At 35.8% G+C, this 16,540-nt stretch overlaps 1 protein-coding gene across 1 annotated transcript; it reads left to right on the plus strand.

Moving 5' to 3' along the window:
* Window positions 1–10,388: 10,388 nt before the first annotated feature.
* Window positions 10,389–15,382, plus strand: LOC133309721 (protein LONGIFOLIA 1-like). The gene is made up of 4 exons (XM_061510518.1): window positions 10,389–10,542; window positions 12,067–13,952; window positions 14,026–14,179; window positions 14,621–15,382. Exons 1-4 carry the CDS (start codon window positions 10,389–10,391, stop codon window positions 15,358–15,360), a joined length of 2,934 nt encoding a protein of 977 aa, XP_061366502.1. The 3' UTR covers window positions 15,361–15,382.
* The last annotated feature ends 1,158 nt before the right edge of the window (window positions 15,383–16,540 follow it).

The following is a 16,540-nucleotide window of genomic DNA, read 5'->3' on the forward strand; positions in this document are numbered from 1 at the left end:
TCCTCCTAAGACCCAAAGAAGTAACATGCCTCTTGAACACAAGTTCAGGCAAACTCTTAGTAACTGGGTCTGCAAGATTCACCTCTAATGCTATCTGAGTTTAGTGAAAAACTCATATCTCGAGGTTGATTTTCTTGAGTCAATATCCACTTGAAATAACTGAATTTTTAAAAACTCAGCTTTTCAAGACTCCCACTAGAATATACCAGCATATAATCTCTCGTTCTCCAAAGATACTTGAGTACATGCTTAACAATAATCTAGTATTCCTCTAGGTTCAAAATGGTACTATCTCACTACTCCCACTGCGTGACAGATGTCTGGTTTAACGCCCAACATGATATGCGAGAGTCTACCTTTGCCAAAGCATAAGATATCTTGCTCATGCATTCTTCCTTCTTAGAAGTCTTTGGTCACTCCTTAGGAGGATGAATTCCACATCTGAGAATTATAATTCTTCTCTTAGAATTCTCATGTTGAATTTTGGCAAGAGTTTTGTCAATGTAAGTAGCCTGAGGTGATGCCAACAACTTATTCTTCCGGCCTCATAAGAGTTTTATACCAAGAATATAATTGGTTTCCCCAATACTTCTATACCAAAATACTAACTTAGCCAACCCTTTATGCTTGATATTACCTCCATATTGTTTCTAATAAGGAGCATATCATCTACATAAAGTACCAGAAAAGCTACTGTCTTCCGTTGTATCATTTACATACAAATACACATCATTCATCAAGGTTATCTCAAAATCAAAATTTTGATAACCTGATCAAAACTGATGTTTCAAGACCTGGATGTTGTATGTAGATATCCTGACATCCAACTCCCAAAATGTATTCTCATAATTGAGACTTATAGCAACTAAAAGAATCTGGATAGACTCAAGCATGGCGTCTGGCAAAAAATGCCTCCAAGCTAGCTTTGAAGGTTTTCACCTTTCTGTCCATCCTCTCTTTGCCTTTTATGTCCACATGCACCTTGTGGGTTTTACCCCTCTTGGTGTCTTTACTAGGACCGAACGGAGTTGAAATACAAGTATTTCATCTCATTGTTTATAGCCCGAGTAACACTTGATCAACAACATCTTCTAGTGCATTATCGTAACTAGTAGGATCAATGTCACTCAACAAGAAACAACTTGAGAGTTAACAAGGTTCTCTCCCACTACGAATGTACTGCACTAGACCTTGTGTATTTATAGGTAAAACAAAGTGTGGGTCAAATGATGGATCTTTAATTTCTTGAGGATCCGCTTATCCTTGATATTGTTCTTTTACATGTGATACTAATATTTCTACTAGTTTCACTTATATATTATCATGTTGAATTTTCAATCATAGTTCTCTTGTTTGTTCACTTAGAGATATATCTATCCCCTCTTGAACAATCAAGGGAACAATGGATGAAGCTTCTAGAGATTCTGGAAATTCTTGATCTAAGATAAATCTCATCAAGAATAACCTAACTTAAGAGCTTATAATTTCTTATCTAGTCCTCCTTTAAGAAAATCATGTGAGTGCTCACTTAGATTATCTTGTCCTTAAGACTAAATAAGAAATCATCCCTAGTTCTCTTAGGGTAGTCAAAAGATATGCACTCTACCATACAAGATTCCATCTCATTTGACTGCTGTTGTAGGACGTGTGCCGTAGCACCCTAAATCCGAATATGGTTTGATCTGGGCTTGCACCCTTTCCATAATTCTTTAGGTGTCTTTACAACAAACTTTGACGAAATCAAGTTAAGAAGGTACATTTCCTTCTCTTAGGCATCTCCCTTGAACAACATTGACAAAGATGAATAACTGAACATGATCTTCACCAAGTCTAGAAATGTTTGATTTTTGCATACTGCAACTTCATTCAACTAATGCGTTCTTAGAGTTGACAGTTACAAAAACTATCCCCTCTTAAATCAGGTAAGACCTGAAATTACCAGACAGGTAGCCAAACACTTTAGTCCCCAAAGTGTTTTGATTTGAACACCTACATGCTTTTCTGCCTCAGACTAAACCTCTTGGAAATTTCCAAAAGCTTTAGACTTATAGCGCACTTGGTTCATCTGTCCAAATCTAGAGTAAACATTCATATAATGAAGTACTCATCACCTCTTATGTATGAACGCTAAGTGGTCCACATACGTTAGTATGTACCAGTTCCAGTTGAATAGTTACGCAAACCTTCTTGGCCCTTGTAGGATTGCTTGGCCACTTTACCTTCCAAATAGGACTAACATGTAGCTGTTAGTTAAAAGATTCTTGAACTTTCAATCCCTCTTTTAACTAAAAGATGTTTCCTACTTGAGATAATGTGACTCAATCACAAAGGCCAAAGTTATGTTTCATTTGAAACTTTTATTTCTTTGGTGAAAATCCTTGTTCATCATCCTTTCCATTCAACACAAAAAATTTAGGGGGTATAGGACAAAGGTAATAAAGACTATTTAAACAATGTACCAGAACAAAACAAGACGAAGATGAACTTTGAAATGTAACTGAGGAATCATTTGCATTGTCAAACCATGTTTTAACCAAAACAACTAACAAAAATTGAATTCCTCTTGAAATCCGGAACAAATAAACAGTCACTCAAAACCATAGTCGTATAAATAACTTGTCCTACTGCAAATGCAGACACAAGTTTCCATTTTCAAGCTTAAAATATCTATGTCCATTGCTGACAGGTATGCCATGTTTGAACTTCTACAAAGAGTAACAAACATAATCAGTGATTCCTGAATCAATAATTCATTCATTGATCAGGCCTTGATATGCCCATGTCAGGTTCTTTTCATCACCTCTGGACAATTTTTCTTTCAGTATCCCTTCAGTCTGCACTTGAAGAACTTGTCTTACGGCTTCTTCATAGCAACTGGTTTGACAACTGATAACCAAGTCATTTTGTTACCACCATTGGGTTTCCCTTTGGATTTAACAAGACTCTTAGCAAAACCTGCACCGACTGCATTCTGTCTAGCAGAGCTGCTAGACGCAGCAAACATGTCATTAAGAGTCTGAAGCATTTTTACTCCACTCTTAATCATGTACACTTGCTTCTGCAAGTATTTGGAAAGACCGACAATATTATAGCAGCGAACTAACGCATCCTCTGCAGGTTGCTATGGCCCTCGCATTGTCAAGACAAATTTTAGCTTCCATGTTTTAGAACAATATCAAAAATTTACTTTTCACTTATTCATAGTTGGTACCATCTAGAGGTTTTCGACTCAAAATCATTTCTAAGATATTTTCTGAAAAACATATAAAGCACACAATTACAAACAAATAATGCAATAAACAAACGAAGTGCGAGTAGATTCTCATAACTACTCTTGTTTATTGTTAACAATCCTTCAGTTTATCTTTACAAGGCTTACGATGGGCAAGTCACTTGTAAAAACCAAAATTGTTATTTGGGCCTTCAGTGCCATTGCCAGAGCCTCGATGGGAGGGTTAACAATTTTACCAAAGTTGAATGTAATTAACCATTGTTTAATTTCAAAATTATCCTTAGTGTCTAAGCATTGCCGACGATGGGCCGTACAATACTTTACTAAAATTTTGAAATTATTAAGATTTAATCTAGTGAAATCTGATTATCCTTATCCGATGGGGCTTCAGCGATAACCATTTCACTAATAAACCCACAAATGGAGCCCGCAGGTTTTAAAATTAATTAATTTTTAAAACCTTCACCCATTCAACATTTTTGTTTGAGAATTTTCATAAGCCCTGTCGAATTCATTGTTTAATTTCAAAATATCTTTAATAACTTAGTATTATCGACGATGGGCCGTACAATACTTTATTAAAATTTTAAAATTATTAAGGCCCAATAAAATCCAATCATGCTTATCCGTTGGGGCCTCACATGATTATTTTATTGATAGGCTCACAATGCGCCTGGAGGTTAAATTAATTTCTTAATTTAAATCTCCTCCCATAGATATTTAAGTCCAATCTAATAAAATCCAATCATGCTTATTCGATGGGACTTCACATGATTATTTTATTAATGGTCCTATAATGCGCTTGAAGGTTAAATTAATCTCTTAATTTAAATCTCCTTCCATTCAACATAAGCAACATTTTCTAATTTCCAAGAATTATTTAATTGAGAGTATCCTTTGTTCGATTTCAAAAACTATATAAGTAAGAGCGCCGATAAACGTGCACTAAGCTTAACATAATTTTGAAAGCATTAAGGTCCTGAAATCCGGTCACTTTACGTCAGTGTGTGCTCTAAACAATCATGATACATGAAGGTTGTATGCAGCGTGTGTTATTCCATGACCATTTCAGAAAACCCACAAATTACTCGCAAAATAAAAGAATTCTCTTAGGAAATTTTCTCTAATTATTTTTCTAGATTTAAATCATCCAAATAGCTGACTTAATTATTAATCTAGATTGCAACAATCATAATAATTATCATTTATGAGGATAATTTGAAATCAAAATAATTTTCATAACGATTATTTGTCTTGATGTTAATTATCCAAAATTAATTAATTCAATTATTAATCTAGATTTTTAATAAAAATCATAATAATTATTAATTAATTTCTTAGGATGATTTAAAATCAAAATAATCCCATAATAACTATCATACTAGTCGCTGAAGACATAATAGCTATTATGCTCATGCAATCATACAAGTTATGCAACAATATGGCACCACCTATTCTATATGGCATGTTATCGCAATAAAGCATGTTATCAATCATATAATTTATACCAATCAATAAAAGCATTAAATAATAAATCATAATTACTTTAATCCATGGCCTTCCTATTTTAAAGAAAATAAAATAAAATAAAATTAAATAATACAACTTTGGAATTCGACTTTCGCCTAGCCTATAGTATCTGTCTCAAGCCCCTTTAGGGTTTCATGGGCCCAAAGCCCAAAGACCCAATCCTTTGGCGAGAAACCCTAGGACGCGAAAGAGGAACCCTAGCCGTCAGGTCTTCCGCGCCGTCACCCGAAGTCAAATCAAGCCAAAACTCCAGGGGAAGGACTTCCACATAGAGACGAGTGCACCGCCGCCGGAACCACCCAAAAATGTGGCCGGACGCTCCCTCACTCTTCGATTCTTTGCCGGAGAGTGGCGACCACTCTCAGACGCTTGTGGAGGCGCGTGGAGGAGCGTGAAGGCTCCGATGGCGGCGATCCACCCACCTTTGCGTTCGTCTTTCCGTCCTCTTTCCAACCATATATAGATCGCCCCATTCCAAGATCAGGAAGTCCTCGAAAAGTCTCCGACAGTACTGACTGCGCATATTACTCGCGGTTTCTCGATCTTGAACTTTTACAAAATATTGAAAAAATACACAGAAATTCCGAAAATAAATAAAAACAGCAAGGAGGAAACCTAATCATATGAGATTAGCCTCCTTGTTACAAATCGAGAAATACACGAGAGACCCTAACCATGGATTAAAGCATTTTTACCGATTAAAATTTAAACTTTTATGAAAATGAATTATAAAATACACATGCTAGATTCATACCATAATCCTAGAACCCTAGGTGCCACATTTCAAGAAGCAAAACTAATTACATGAATAGTGAAACTAGATTCACATACCAATGTACAGCCAAGGCTCTGATACCAATTGTAGGAAAACTTAGATTTATGCCGAAGCGGTTTAGGACCTAGTACATTGGTATGCTTACCGAATCATCTTTGTTTCAGAATTACCTCTCGGTGCGCAGGTCTCGTGTAGAATCTTCCCTTGTAGGATTCCTCTTCACGAACAGCTCACCTCAGCGCCGCAGCACGAACAACCTCCTTGAAGCTGGACTGTGGCAGATCTTCCAAACTATCTCTCGAGGAGGAAGGGGAAGTGTGTGGGCACTGATTAGATTCTGAGCTTGCCTCTTTCTCACAAAAAAGACCTTGGAGGCTGATGACTTAAGAGGTACTATTTATATGGGTTCCATGAAACCCTAGCTCATTGGGCTCTAGGTTCCTTGGGCTCTTCTCATACTAATAACCCATTTGGACTTTAGTAAAAGAGCAAACACAACACATCTTTGGAGGATATGCTAATGCTTTCATGAACATCGATGCAGAACTTACCTCATATAGTTAGCCTATAATGTACTTAACCCGAAGCTTAGAATATTAATTCACCAATTAGGAAATGCAAATATGCAATAACTGATTTATGACTATTTTTTAGCCAATTTTTAATTACTATTACATAAGTAAGGTGAATATTTTGGTTCCAGTTTTAGTAAGCGACAAATCACTCTTATGGTTCGCTAGCATGGTGTTCACCCAAGTATTAACATCTATTATGCACAATTTTGGGAAGTTAATAAACCGTCCAATAGCATTGTACCACATTGTACCTTTTAGGTACAAAGTGGGGAGCTCGTGGAACTATATAAAAAACAGAAGCTAGAGTTTTTTTAGGACCACAATTCTTCCAGAATTTATAACCATATAATTCTTAAGATTAAGTTAATGCTTATTTAATTAAACAATTAAGTGAAGTGCACATGACAAGGGGTTGGAAGCTAGAAATTGTACCCTGCTGATCAATGTGATTTCAATTATTGTCCTTGATTCAATTAGCAATATAAAAAAGATATAACAAGTATATTAGAACATTGCAGAAGGTCAGAACTCAGAACCCCATTAATCAATACAACTGTGCACCTAAGTTAAACAATTTAAAAAGGTAGATCACACTTTAAAATTTTCTTAGCTGCATGTGAAAGGAGGCTTTATATTTAATGTGGAGGGTGTTGCGTAATCAACTTTTGAAGTATCCCTATCTCTCAATTGAGATATTGATAATGGATAATTGTTCATCGAAGAGAAGGGAGGGTGAGAAATTCCTCTCTCATTCAGGGCTTCCAAGAATTCTTTAGGGAATAAAATCGAAGACGACCGTCCTTCTCTAAATTTTAATTTTTTAATTATTATAAGGGAAGGTTATATTTATAAATTTTTTGTTTACAAACTACGCTATGTCATACTGATGAAGTCTTACCGGTCAGACATAATGTAGTTTGGAAAAAAAAAAAAATTGTCAATATAACCCTTCTCTTATTATATATATAAAATGATATTTGTCTAATAACAAAAGATTGTTATTGTTAATAGTTAATCTCTCCCTAAAAAATACTTATAATTGTTAATCCATCTTATTATTTTTTATAACACTTATAATTTTTATATTTTATTTTCACCCAGAAAAAAAAAAAAATTTAGGTCCGCTGCTCAAACTAGTCTTTTTGGTTTCTGGTTTGTTCTTTTTTTTTTTTTTCATTTTCCTACACATTAACTCTCTACAAATACCAGCTTTGCCAATAGAAAAATGTGCATATATTGATAGGTGAAATCGAACTCATTCATTATTAATGATAGCGATGAGGCACTAAATTAATAACATGTGGAACTGTCTGGCGGAAGTCGCAATAAGGGACCAAAAACAAAGAGGTTTTCAAAGAAACTCCATCCAAATTTGATCTTATTCTCTAATTCATAATTTTGGAAATGCCAATGATCTAAACATTTTCAAGAGTTAGTACCTGTCTGGCCCTGCATGACAGTTGTGACTACACATTGGACCACACTTGTGAAATGTACCTACAAAAAATCACACAGCCAAACATTTTAGCCTTGGGTCTGAACCAGTCTTGCTGCTATCTAGATTGGGATAAAATACATCATTGCAATTAATAATCAATTTCCCATAAATTGTTCTTCAATTCCCATTTTTATAATTGTTGTTTCAGATTAAATATTGAACTTCAGAGAAGTACCATAGTCATATATTTATGCTACTGAGCACTGCAATTTACCAAGGTAAAATGCAACATTCAAGTATTTAATGTTCTTCTGCATCTTATTGGCACAGTGAATTAATATCGTATAAGCTCCATTTTGAGGTCATGTCCCAAGTATGGAAAAGATAAAAAAACACAATTTGGTGGAAATGGGATATGTGTGGGAACAAGAGCTTTAAAATCTGCAGGCTTCCACTGAATATTGCCATTCAATTCTGTCATGGACATATTCAATGGCCCCACAGTTAATATAAAGATAAGAGCATAGATTAATCCTAATTCGAATACAAATGAGCCTTATGGCTTAAGAATTTGAATCCTATCAAAATTCTCATATCTCAATTAATTGATAGAAAGAATAAAGAGTTAAATCTCATAAATACGCATCTTCAAAACTTTAGTTTGTAACTATGCACACACTTACTTTAGCTTTAAGCCTTCTCTTTGTACACCACCTGTGAAGAACCAATTCAACCCAAAAGTTTAAGCTGGTGGATGAGAGCTTTTTAATAGTTTATATTATTCTCTAACACGCCTCTTCACACGAGAGTCCACTGGGCTTGAAGGGTGGACAATGCACAGACCCACCTACCTGTGCTATGAAATTCCACAAGAGAAAGTGGGGAGCGGTGAGGATCGAACATGTGACAACTGTTGGGTATGGCTCATACTTCGCATGTTGATGAAGGCCCTAGTTGTCGGGGTCAGCAGAAAGGCAACTGGGGTCCCGCTCCCAGATGAGCGGGCGGGGGTCCGCGAGAGCCACCCCGGCGGGGGTCGGGGGCACCGTCCCCAGGCCCGTAAAGGCTAGGTACTGTTGTGGACCTCTGTTTTATTGTAATTTTCTTCGCAGTTTGGGCTTGAGCCCATGAATAGCTGCTGTTAGGATTTTCTAATCCTATTTATATTTGCCTTGTAAACCGAGTGACTTGTAACGAGTGGCGGTGATGTGAATATAGTACAGACAAGCTGGACGTAGCTTATATTGGGTGTTTTCTCGATTCTGTGTGATTGTCGATTTCCAACATTGACAACAAGGCTCTGATACCAGATAAAGAACCAATTCAACCCAAAAGCTTAAGCTGTTAGGTGATAGCCTCTTTAATGATTTATATTATACTCTAACACGCCCCCTCACACGAGAGCCCACTGAGCTTGAAGGGTGAATAATGCACGAGCCCACCTACCTCTTCTAAGAAAATTCCACAAGAGAAACTGGAGGCAGTGAGGATCGAACCCGTGACAACGAGACTCTAATACCATGTAAAGAATCAATTCAACCCAAAAACTTAAGCCAGTGGATGAAGGCTTTTTAATGGTTTATATTATTCTCTAACACTCATTTGTTTTTTTTTTTTTTGATAAATCATATGTATTCTTCACGAGAAGCAATTTTGTTTGGAGCTAGTTTAAGAATAAGGCTTTAAACTCCTCATAAAGATGACACTGGCGAGGATAGAAACACATACTCTTATCTCCATTTACTCAATTCACATACAGCAACTGAGCTATCATGGTTGATTTACATCACCCTTTGTGGTTGTTTGTTCCGTAGACTATGCTAGTTTACAAATCCTACATCAATCACATTTCTCACGGATAGAACAACTTCAACTTCTTATTTTCTTTATGCTACAAAATCCACATCCTCTACTTTTTGTTTTCTCCTCTTTCTGACAAACTCCACATGCTCTTGGAGAGAGGTTTAAGCCACAGACCCACCCACGTTGTTTTGTCTACATAGAAGTGCAAGGAAATGACCATAGCAGATCTGAATCATCTGACCCACGAATTCAGACACGCCTATCCCTCTCACCCTTTTCTCTTCTTCCTTCTCCTTATCTATATTTTAACAATATCTCTCTCATACACTCAGATTTTGACACCCCAAATTCCACCAATCTTTCACTCTCTCTTACGTAATGTAATAATTTAAGGGTTGTCACTAGGACTTTTTATATATTGTAAAAACTAATAAGCCTAATTTTCAACACTTGCCTTCTTCATATATAATATACACTACAATTCCTCTCTCACATACACTTAGCCTCAATATGTGCCTGTGATAGAGAGAACAAAGAACAAAGAAAGTATAAGAGAGAAAAACATCTCTTCTTGGGTTTATCAAATTTCCCTATAATTTGTGCACTATCTGTAGCACTTTGGAATTGCTTTGTTTTCACTTCTTTTTGTTCCTTCTGCTTTTGCAGGAGATATTCTCATCTCTGTTATGTGAAAACCCAACATCTAATTTATGTACTTTGTTGTTTTGTTTCTCTTTGGTTCTATTCATGGTCATGGACATTCTATTCTATTCACATGCATACACATGTAACACACAAAAGCAACTCAAACTATGAGATTTGCATGTCATTATCTTCTTTGAAAACTTCTGATTCTCAAGCCCTTTCAGTTCCTCCTTCTGAAACTCCTTCACATTTCATACTCTTGTTACCTCCATTTAAGACCCCAAAACAAAAAAATATCCTCTCTTCTACATTCTGTGGGAGAGAGAAATAAGAACATGGTAGCTACATAAATTGAGGCCTTTTGGACTCTGGAAAGTGGAAGAAAACAAAATGTCTAAGAAGGTTTTGACATCAATGAAGGATGAAAATCCCGAGTTGCAGAAGCAGATTGGATGCATCAGTGGATTTTTTCAGCTATTTGATCGCAACAGGTTCATCACAGGCCAAAGCACTAGCAGCCAGAATCAGAAGATACATAATCAAGGTAATCTGAAATATTTCTGTTTCTGCTATGCATTCTGAAGGTAATTTTATTAGTACCACAGTTAGTTTAGTTTATTTTTTAAAAAGTGATTTTCACAGATTTTAAAACATATACAATTGATTGAGAAAATTTGATTGAAATGAATATTTAGTTTAAAATGACTTTCTTCCAATAGTAATGGAATAGCCAAATTAACTTATAATGTGTCAGTAATATACTGTCACATAATTTTTATCTTCTTTTCTCATTCAGGTTTATTATTATTATTATTTTAAAAAAATTTGGTGGGGTGTGAGGGGTGGCAAATGGTAAAAGTTCTTCCGGTGCATGTAGTTACAAGACAAAGCAAAGCCTTTTATCAATTGGCTTATTGCTGTCTTTTCCAAGTTAAGTCATGGTTTCAAGATATGTAAAATGAGTAGGGTTATATTGAAATTTATTTTTTTTACAAACTACGTTGTGTCGGACCTGTAATACTTTACTCAAGAGTGTCTTACTGGTTAGACATAGTATAATTTGTAAATAAAAAATTTGTAAATATAACCATCCTCGTGTAAAATACCATTTCCATTTTATATGAAACTCTGAAAAATTTTCAAGATATGAAAATTTGAAGTAGATTTTCTGAAATTTCACCCTTCATATGTTTGAAGAAATTTTTGAAAATTCAGTGTATTAGAATGAGACCTTGTAATCTTTAGCAGCGTCAGAGATACAAATATTTTCTTTTTGTTGAGTTTGTACCTTATGATTCGCCTATAGTTATATATCATTTTCCTCATTTAATAATGTTGGATGGTTGAAGTTGCTTTATTTTCTGGAAGAATTCCAGAATTTATATATTCCCAAGTGGCACATGGTTCTGTAAATGGTAGTAATAATAATTATTGGGGAAATTACTTCTTATGTGACTGCAGAAGGGAAAACTTGCAGCAACACAGGATACGCGTTCAAATCCTGTTTTTTTTTTTTTTTTTTTTTTTGATAGAATCCGCACGTGTATCCTACGATCCGTACGTGTATCCCAGTGTTAAAAATTTGCTGCAACTTTTCTTTCAGCAGTCACATGAGAAGCGACGTACCCATAATTATTATCATTAAAATCTTTGCAGATAAAATAAATGATGTAAATATTTCATGTTTAGGACTTTTTGTGCCATAAAATCAGATACTTGATAAATACAGTTGAATTCTAGTATGAATATGATGCATTTAAATAAGGTGTAGTAAGGCAATAAATTATAATACATCATTAAATAAACTATTATTACACATAAATATATACTGATTTGTGAATAATTATGTTGACTTTATACACCCAACTTGGATGCACCAAGTTTATACAAATTTTTTTCCTGATAGTTTTATTATCAATTTCTGTGCTGCTTTTCTGTGGAGCTTTAACATGTGTAAACAAGCCAACATATTTTCTAGCAAGAACATAAAAAAGAATGAACATCTAGTTGAGGTTAAAGTTTCACAAGAAATTTCAAATTTCTTCCTACTAAATTTTTCTATTCTCAGGTGGAAACAGTAATCACATTGAAAAGAATGTCAAGGTTGCAAGACAGAATCAACAACTCTCCACAGAATCATCAGGAACTTCAAAGTCTTCATCATCTTGTTCATCTAGCATGTCATCCCTTGAGTTTAACAAAACAATTCAGATAGATCCACCATCCATCATTCAAATCAAAATTACAGAAAACTACAATTCAAGAGCACCAATGAAGCAACTTGACAACCAAGGCCATCAATCCCTTGATTTCTGTGATATTGTCAAAGACTCAATGCATAGAGAAGCCAAAGGATTGTTAGTTAAAACTGTGGCTAAAGGTGAAAAGAAAGGTCGTATCTTGAAGTACATTGACTCTCCAAGGCCTTTGCAGGCACCAAAATCTGTCAATGCAGGAGTTATTGTTGCCAATGAAGCCTTCCATGTTCCTACTAAATCCCACAAAGCACCTTGGGATTCACCAAGACTCTCCTATGATGGGAGGGATATACATGACACATTAAAATCTGCTACAAAGCACAAAGAACTCCCAAGGCTTTCCTTGGACAGCAAGGAAGGATCCATCAAAGGTTTCAATGAAGGAACAAAATCTCACAACCTTTTGAAGGGTCCACAGAAGGGGTATGGGAATTTCAGCACAATGCTTAAGCAGCTTCAAGAACCAGAAACTTCTAAAAGACCATCATCCAGTGTTGTAGCAAAGTTAATGGGACTAGAAGCCTTCCCAGACTGGACACAAACTTGTGATACTCCAAAGGGGATCTCTAGCAGCACCACCAACAACAATGAGAACTTTTCTGGATCTAGCAAAATTGATGAATACATCCAACACCAAAGTTCAGTATCCCCTAGGACAAGTAAGGGGTCTACCTTGCTTCAGTCTAGAAGGGATGCTTCAATCACAAATGTGACACCATATTCAAAATATTCCCTAGAACCAACTCCATGGAGGCAACCTGATGCAAGCCAAGGTTCTCAATTACAGGCTTCCAAGGGAAGTGAATCTTCAATAAAAGCATCAAATCAATCCCTCTCTGTATATGGGGAAATTGAGAAAAGGATGGCAGATATTGAGTTCAAAAATTCTGGAAAGGATCTCAGGGCCCTTAAACAGATTCTTGAAGCCATGCAGAGATATAAAGAATCATTAGATATTACAAGAGATCAGGCTTCAAATTCTCCATCTGACAATAGGAATAATGGTAGTCTCAGTGAAAGCTTGAAAGTACAAAGGCCAAGAATACAAAGGAAGGACCCATCATCTGCCACTTTTGAGATGTCAAGTTCAACTCAGGGTAATAAATCTCCAATAGTCATCATGAAACCAGCAAAAGTAGCAAGAAAAACCAATATTCCTGCTTCCACAGAAATGTCAATTCATGGTAAATCAGGCCTCAGACATGTCAAGGATCCTATTAGTCAACCCTTTCATTCAGTTGATAAGAGTAATAAGATGAGAAGAACTTCAAAGTTGATGCAATCCTCAAAAGTTCCTCGAGTCATTAATGGAGAAAACACCACCAAGTCCAGCAATACATCTGAGACCAGGAGCCCAAGACTACAAAAGAAGTTTGATTTGGAGAGGCCTTCTCCACCAACCAGTCCATCATCAGATTCCAGCAGTAACAGAAGACTACACAACAGGCAATCCATGGAATTGTCTTCCCCAAGTACAACACCCAGACAAAAATTCTCTACTTTTCAGGAAAGAAATGAACGTTTCAGTGAGCTCAGCTATCAAAGGAGGGATTTTAAGCATGAAATTGATGTTATTTCACCAGATTTTGACAGCAAGAGAAGCATGGACTCTCACAGTGAAATAGAATTCCTTCAAAATTGTCATTCTGAAAAGATCAATAGCAACCCCATCCAGCTAAATGGCTTGAATCAAAATGTAAGTGTTTTTTCCTCCTATAATTAGATTCTTGCATCTAAATTACCTGGTTTAACATTCTTTCATTGATCAGAATGCAGAAAAAGAGTTAAGCAAGGAAAGCTTTATGGCTGAGACAGGAGTTACTGCTGAACAACCAAGTCCTGTGTCTGTTCTTGAGGCTGAATTCTATAGTGAAGACCCACCTTCTCCACTTAAAAGGAAATCAGACATCTCAAAAGATTTAGGTATGTTGCACACTTGTAGCCTCACCCAACAGCTAAAGCTTTTGAGTTGAATTGGTTTTTTACATGGTATCAGAGCCTCGGTGTACCGGGTTCGATCCTCACCGCCCCCCACTTTCTTTCTAGTGGAATTTCTTTCTTCGCACAGGTAGGTGGGCTTGTGCATCGTCCATTCTTTAAGTTCAGTGGGCTCTCGTGTGGGGGGCGTGTTGAGATATATAAAATCATTAATGTAGCCTCACCCAACAGCTTAAGCTTTTGGGTTAAATTGGTTCTTTCCACACAATTCATTTCTAAGCAACATAGATTGAATATCAAATTAGTCTAAAATCATCTTCTCAAATGATTTACTGCACCGAATACACCTTTTGCTGCCATTCAGAAAAATTGTCTAAGAAAAGAGTTTGAGTGACATTTTGATTCTCTTCAAATTTATTGCTACAGATGAAGCTCTGAACACTTATGATAGTAGTGAAGAGAACTCAGAAGATCTTCCTCTTTCATCCAACACCACAAAATTCAACTTCAGCCAAGGAGCCAGTGATGATGACTTGAAAACTCAGAATTTGGTTCAAATTCTTCAACAAATTGACTATAATGATGAGAAACTCACCAATGATCCTGACCATAAATATATATCAGAAATACTGATAGCATCAGGACTGCTTAGCAGTCCCAACTCTAGTCAAACATTTCATTCATCGGGTTACCCGATTAATCCGAAGTTGTTCCTTGCACTAGAGCAAATCAAGACAAACAAGATGCATATCAATATTGAACACAGTGCCAAGATTTCCAAGACAAATAATCCTGAGCAAGTACAAAGAAAGCTCATATTTGATGTGGTTAATGACATTCTAGTTCAAAAACCAACATTGGAGAGTTCTTCCACTCTTTGGTGCCAGCCAAATCAGCAAGCAGGTAGAAAACTAAAAGGACAGCACTTTTTGGATGAGCTTTGCACTGAAATTAGTAAGTTACAATATAAAAATAGGAATGTCAGCTTGGCTAATGAGGATGAGAATTTGAAAAGTCTATTGTTGGAAGATTTGATGCATCACCCCACAATTTTCAGAGACTGCAACAGTGAGATACCAAATATTGTGTTGGATATTGAACGGTTGATCTTCAAAGATTTGATAACAGAAGTTGTGAGAGGTGAAGTAGCTAACCATAGCAGGTAACTGATGTTTCCCAATTAGGAATTCCATCCAAGTAGTTTAAGAAGTAATATTCAGCCTTAATCTGTCAACTTTGTTTTCTATTTATACCTATGCTTACACTTAGAAGGGATAATAAGATACTTAGTTAACATCTTAATTATAAACTGATAAACACTTATGTCAATCTTCATCTTTCTTGAATGTATTTACAATGTATGTTGATAAAATACATATAGAAATGCAGATAATTGTAAATATGAGAGACTTGATCTTTTTCAGTTATAGATGTCTCAGAATTATCAGAGTGAGATCCCCTTTACTATTTCTTAAGTTAAATTCACATCTTTGTCTGGTGCCTGCTAAGATTCAGGAAATATCAAAATATGTTTTTTTTTGTTTGTTAATTTATCACCATTTTTAATGCCTACGGAGAGCAACAACCAAAAAGCAATCGGTTCTCAACCCAAAAATGAAAAAGAATAAGAATTCTTATACCTATTAACGATTATTGATTTACATGTATTCAATGACTTATATAATTAAAAAAACTAGAACCATAATATATAAGTGGGATAAATGAAACTAGAACCATGATTTTGTAAGTGGGATAAATGATGAAGATTAATAGTGTAACAAATACGAATATAAAATAATACTAGATATATGTATATAGTTTCTGGGTCTTTCTGGATTGCTCCAAGGGTATCTCTCAGTTGATAGCCGAAGATTAATCCCCTCGAGACCAAGAGATCACCTACGTGGGTATAGTCTTTACCAACAAAGCCTTTTCTATACGCACGGCTAGAAATGCCACACAACTATCAACTAACAAACCTTAAATCCTGAACTCGTCTCACCTTTTTTCCATTTTCATGATGTACCTGATTCATCAGCAAACTATAGCATTTGAGTCACCACCACCACTTTTCCCATTGTAATATGGGCCTCTTTTAACAATCTTTAACCAGCACAGAAGAAGATCCAAAGAAACTATCTCAATGAAGCCATATATATGTTAGAGGTAATTAATTTGATAGGTAATTAATTTGATAGAGAAGGGTTTTAAGGTTTTTGAAGTATTACATCAAGAGGCATCAAGTTTGGAATACTCAACAGTGTTACCTCCAGCTTAGAAAATCCTAGAGATAATGCAAGTTATTGGGCTCCAGCCCATATAGACTCAAATAACCATGCTTTCACA

The sequence above is a fragment of the Gastrolobium bilobum genome, unplaced genomic scaffold (assembly GCF_033153095.1).
Source record: "Gastrolobium bilobum isolate Gb01-03AN ecotype WA unplaced genomic scaffold, APGP_CSIRO_Gbil_v1 utg4635, whole genome shotgun sequence".
NCBI classification, from domain to species: Eukaryota; Viridiplantae; Streptophyta; class Magnoliopsida; order Fabales; family Fabaceae; genus Gastrolobium; species Gastrolobium bilobum.

Excerpts from the sequence above, each read along its gene's own strand:
- LOC133309721 (XM_061510518.1), top strand. The coding sequence starts at position 10,389 with ATGTCTAAGAAGGTTTTGACATCAATGAAGGATGAAAATCCCGAGTTG. Across the intron at positions 13,953-14,025 it reads TAAATGGCTTGAATCAAAAT|AATGCAGAAAAAGAGTTAAG; the intron begins GTAAGTGTTTTT and ends TTCATTGATCAG. Across the intron at positions 14,180-14,620 it reads AGACATCTCAAAAGATTTAG|ATGAAGCTCTGAACACTTAT; the intron begins GTATGTTGCACA and ends TTATTGCTACAG.